General features: G+C 39.4%; 1 protein-coding gene across 1 annotated transcript in view; it reads left to right on the top strand.

Moving 5' to 3' along the window:
* The window catches only part of LOC103747879 (ankyrin repeat domain-containing protein 26-like), a gene marked incomplete at its 5' end in the record, with an annotated part of 18,433 nt that overhangs the window by 10,377 nt on the left and 4,122 nt on the right, over positions 1-3,934 (top strand). Inside the window, 1 exon segment of the mRNA XM_017802547.1 lies at positions 3,047-3,170. Within this exon segment, the coding sequence (XP_017658036.1) occupies positions 3,047-3,170 (124 nt within the window).

Raw genomic sequence — 3,934 nt, forward strand, 5'->3', positions numbered from 1 at the left:
TTTTGGTGAATATAGGTAATGTTGCTCTGGACTTTGGACAATATTGCCCTGCTAATATTTTATAATAAGTTTTAAATTACAAGAAATTTAAGTTATTTAATCTAAAATTCTGAGTTTTTCTAGTAATCTAAACCTTTCATTGAGGTTTGAGACTGAATTTCTTATAATTTGTATTCTTCATCAAGAATGGAAGTCATTATACAAGCATCTTTCTGTAAAAGAGTACAGTCCCCAGTTGGGATTTTAAAAAAAGAAAACTGGAAACATAGAAATGTCTGCTTGCTCCAACAGGACCTCACAGAGTGAAATAGTGCTCTAGGCACTGTGAATTCAAAGTCTAGGTTTTCCCATCCTCCTGGGTACATCAGCCTTTCTAAGACCTGACACCATGGGAAATGTGTTACTGTTACCAGGCAGAGCAGATGTCGGCTGCCTCTCAGGCTTTCCTTCTTGGAATCAAGATCCCAGGATAGCACTGTGAATACTAAGTCAGAGCAGTGTGCTCATGGACTCCACTCCTGGTTGAAGTCAACAAAGCTCTGTTCATGGAGTTCCAATATGGAGACATGCCTACCAGGGAATCTAGAATATTTATGTTGACTAGTCTTTCCTGTGGCCAAAGAAATATTGAAAAGTGGGTTTTGTTTAGATTTTATTTATGTTATGCTATTTTATTAACACATTTGTCATAACATGATGATGTGGTAATGAGGAGTTGTCTGTGGATGAGACTGTCAGAAGGCACCCCATTACATTGGAGCCACACAGGAATGGATGCATTAGGATCACAAACTTTTCATTATATCTTATTTGTTTATTGGGGAGTGAGGAGGGATGTGCATGCCATGGCACAAGCTTGGAAGTCAGAGATTTACTTATGGAGTTAGTTGTCTTCTCCCACCACGTGCATCACAAGGATCCCACTCAGTACATCAGGCTTAGCAGCAAGCAGATACTGAGCCATCTGTTTGGTCCCCTGAAAATTTTAAAGAAGCGCTCAAAACCTATTAAGCTTATTTAAAAGTGATGAGGAATTTTCTGTAGAGTCCTAAGAAAAGAATGAGTTAAGAATATGCCATATCTTGAAGTCTATGCTATAACTCAAAAGTTTCATAAGAAGCTGAGCATTGTGATGTATGTTTGCCACTGTTCCCAGAGCCTACGTAGTAGAAGAGGACAACCTTGGTGGAAGGAGAGAATGAGCAAACACACACACACACACACACACACACACACAAATATTTGTAAGTAAATAAGTGCTAAAAAATTACCAGAAGACAACTTTTAGCTGATCCAGACAATGGCCTAACACTTCCTCAAGTTCTCATAGCATATATGTTTATGTGCAAAAACTTTTATTTAAAAAGCACTGGCCATATAATAAAAATTAATTTATTAGTTAAGGGCTAGAGAGATGACTCAGCAGTTAAGAACACTGGCTGCTCTTGCAGAGGACCCAGGTTCGGTTCCCAGTACCCACATGACAGCTAACAACCATCCATAACTCCAGTTCCAAGGACATCTTGTGACTTTCATGGGTACTGCATGTATGAGGTGCTCTTAGATACATGCAGGCAAAACACTCAAACACATAAAATAAAAAATAATTTGCTGGGAGTGGTGGCACATGCCTTTTATCCCAGCACTTGGGAGACAGAGGTAGGTGGATCTCTGTGAGTTTGAGGCCAGCCTGGTCTACATATTTCAGGACAGCGGGGGTTACAGGGAGACCTAGACCATGTCTAAAAAAAACAAAAATAAATAAATTTTCTTAAATTGGCTTTTGAATTCCAGAAAGGATAGTAATGAAAGTATAACTTAGTTTGAGCTGCTTAAAAAGTCATCATTTTAAGTCTGTCCTTGTGTCATTTCATCACTGCTGTGACCAAATGCCTGGCACAAAGAGAGAAATTCCTCTTTGGTAATAGTTTCAGAGTATAGTCCATGGTCTCTTGACCCCATGTTTCTATAAGAAGATCATGGCAGTAGGAGCAAGTGCTTAGAAAAAAAAAAAGTCTTCATCCCTGAGAGAAGGCATGCAAGAACAGACCATGGCAAGACAGAGCCCCCTGGGACACCCCTCCAGGGACCTACTTCCTCTAGCCAGGCTGTGCCACCTCCCTTTCACCACCACCTAGTGTTGCCATCATCTTTTGAATCCATCAAGGGATTAGTCCATTGATTAAGTCAGAACTCTAATAATCTAATTGTCTCTGGAAATTCATTACAGATCAACACAGAGGTATGTTTCACTAGTCTCCTAGGATCCAATCAAGTGACAATCAAAATGAACCATTGCAGTTCATGTTCACATCAGATTTATAAACCTGTATAAACACATTATACATGAACTCCTAAAAAATAGTATTAAAAAATACAAGAAGACTTTGGGGCTGGAGAAATGACTCAACAGTTAAAAACATTGGCTGCTCTTGCAGAAGACCTGGGTTCAAATCCCAGTGCCCACATGGCAGCTAACAACCATCCTTAACTCCAGGGGATCAGACTTCACTCTTCTGTCTCCTGTGGGCGTTGCATGACACCGGTGCACTTACATGCATGCAGCCATAACACTCAAACACATTAAATTAAAGTGTTTTTTAAGATAGACTTGGACTCTAGATTCTTAAAAGTTGTTTTGGGGGGCCATCGAGATGTCTCAGTTAGTAAAGGCACCTGCTGCTAAACCAGACTACCTGAGTTCAATCCCCAGGACCCACATGGCAGGAGAGAATCAACTCTGGAAAGTTGTCCTCTGACCACCACATTACACACACACACACACACACACACACACACACACACAGTATATATCTCTCTTTTTTTTTTTTTTTTTTTTTTTGGTCTTTTTGAAACGGGTTCTCCATGTAGCCCCAGCTGTCCTGGAACTCTCTATGTAGACCAGGCTGGCCTAGAACTCACAAGAGATCCGCCTGCCTCTACCTCCCTAGTGCTAGAATTAAAGGCATGCACCACCACGCCTGTCGTAAATATCTTTTTTAATAAAATAAAAATAATTATTTTTCTTTAAAAATTGTTTTCCAAGTCTGAAGAGGAGAAGGAAAAGCTGAAGAAGCTTACTGAATTGAATCAATCTCTGGAATATACTTTGGATGAAGAACAGAAGAAAAACAGTGAATTTGAAAAAGAACTGACAGAGTAAGATTTTAGTATTTCAAATCTTCTCAACCATCTGTTAATTTGTTTAGCTGTAATGTTACTAAGATCTAAATATAAATTCATTTATATTTTTAATTATTTTAAACTTTTCTTCAGATGCTCACAAGACAGTCTACAGCTTTTTGAGTGTCCTGATGTGCATTTCTCAGATTGTAGTGCCTCTGCCATGCGTGTCAGCTGCGTCTGCTTCAGACTGGTTCTCTCCCCTTCCTTTGGCCAGGCTTTTCCCTTTGGCATTTAGAAATATTGCTAAGTCCTGTCTGCTTTTCTTTAGCCACATCAAAACTCATCTTAAAGCTTGTATTTTCTTTCTCTTTTTTTTAGTTGCAAAATATTATTGTGAAATGATACTATTTTTTTCCATGGTTTTCTCCATGGGTACATAAGATTGGCATGATGCTGAACTTCTGTTTTAAAAAATAATCTACACATATGTGTACACACACGCACAATATATATAGTCCCTTGATACTGTTACCAGAATCTAGACAGAAGCCTGATTCTGAGGGTCCCCAAGAGACCTCCCTTGGCCTCTCACTCTAGCTGACCAAGTAGTAAAAAGTAGTGGTGAACTCACACTGGGAAGAATTGGAGAAAGATTGGGGATGGGTAAGAAGTATGTTTGTGGTCAAACCATGATCTGGTTGATCATTACCTAAGGATGACCTCTGGGAATCTCACCAACAAGAAGAAAGTGGGTGCTGCCTAGAAATAGCTTCAGTTCTTGTCACAGCGTGCTTACAGATAATGCTTA

Source organism: Nannospalax galili, unplaced genomic scaffold (genome assembly GCF_000622305.1).
Source record: "Nannospalax galili isolate Female #2095 unplaced genomic scaffold, S.galili_v1.0 scaffold5065, whole genome shotgun sequence".
NCBI lineage: Eukaryota > Metazoa > Chordata > Mammalia > Rodentia > Spalacidae > Nannospalax > Nannospalax galili.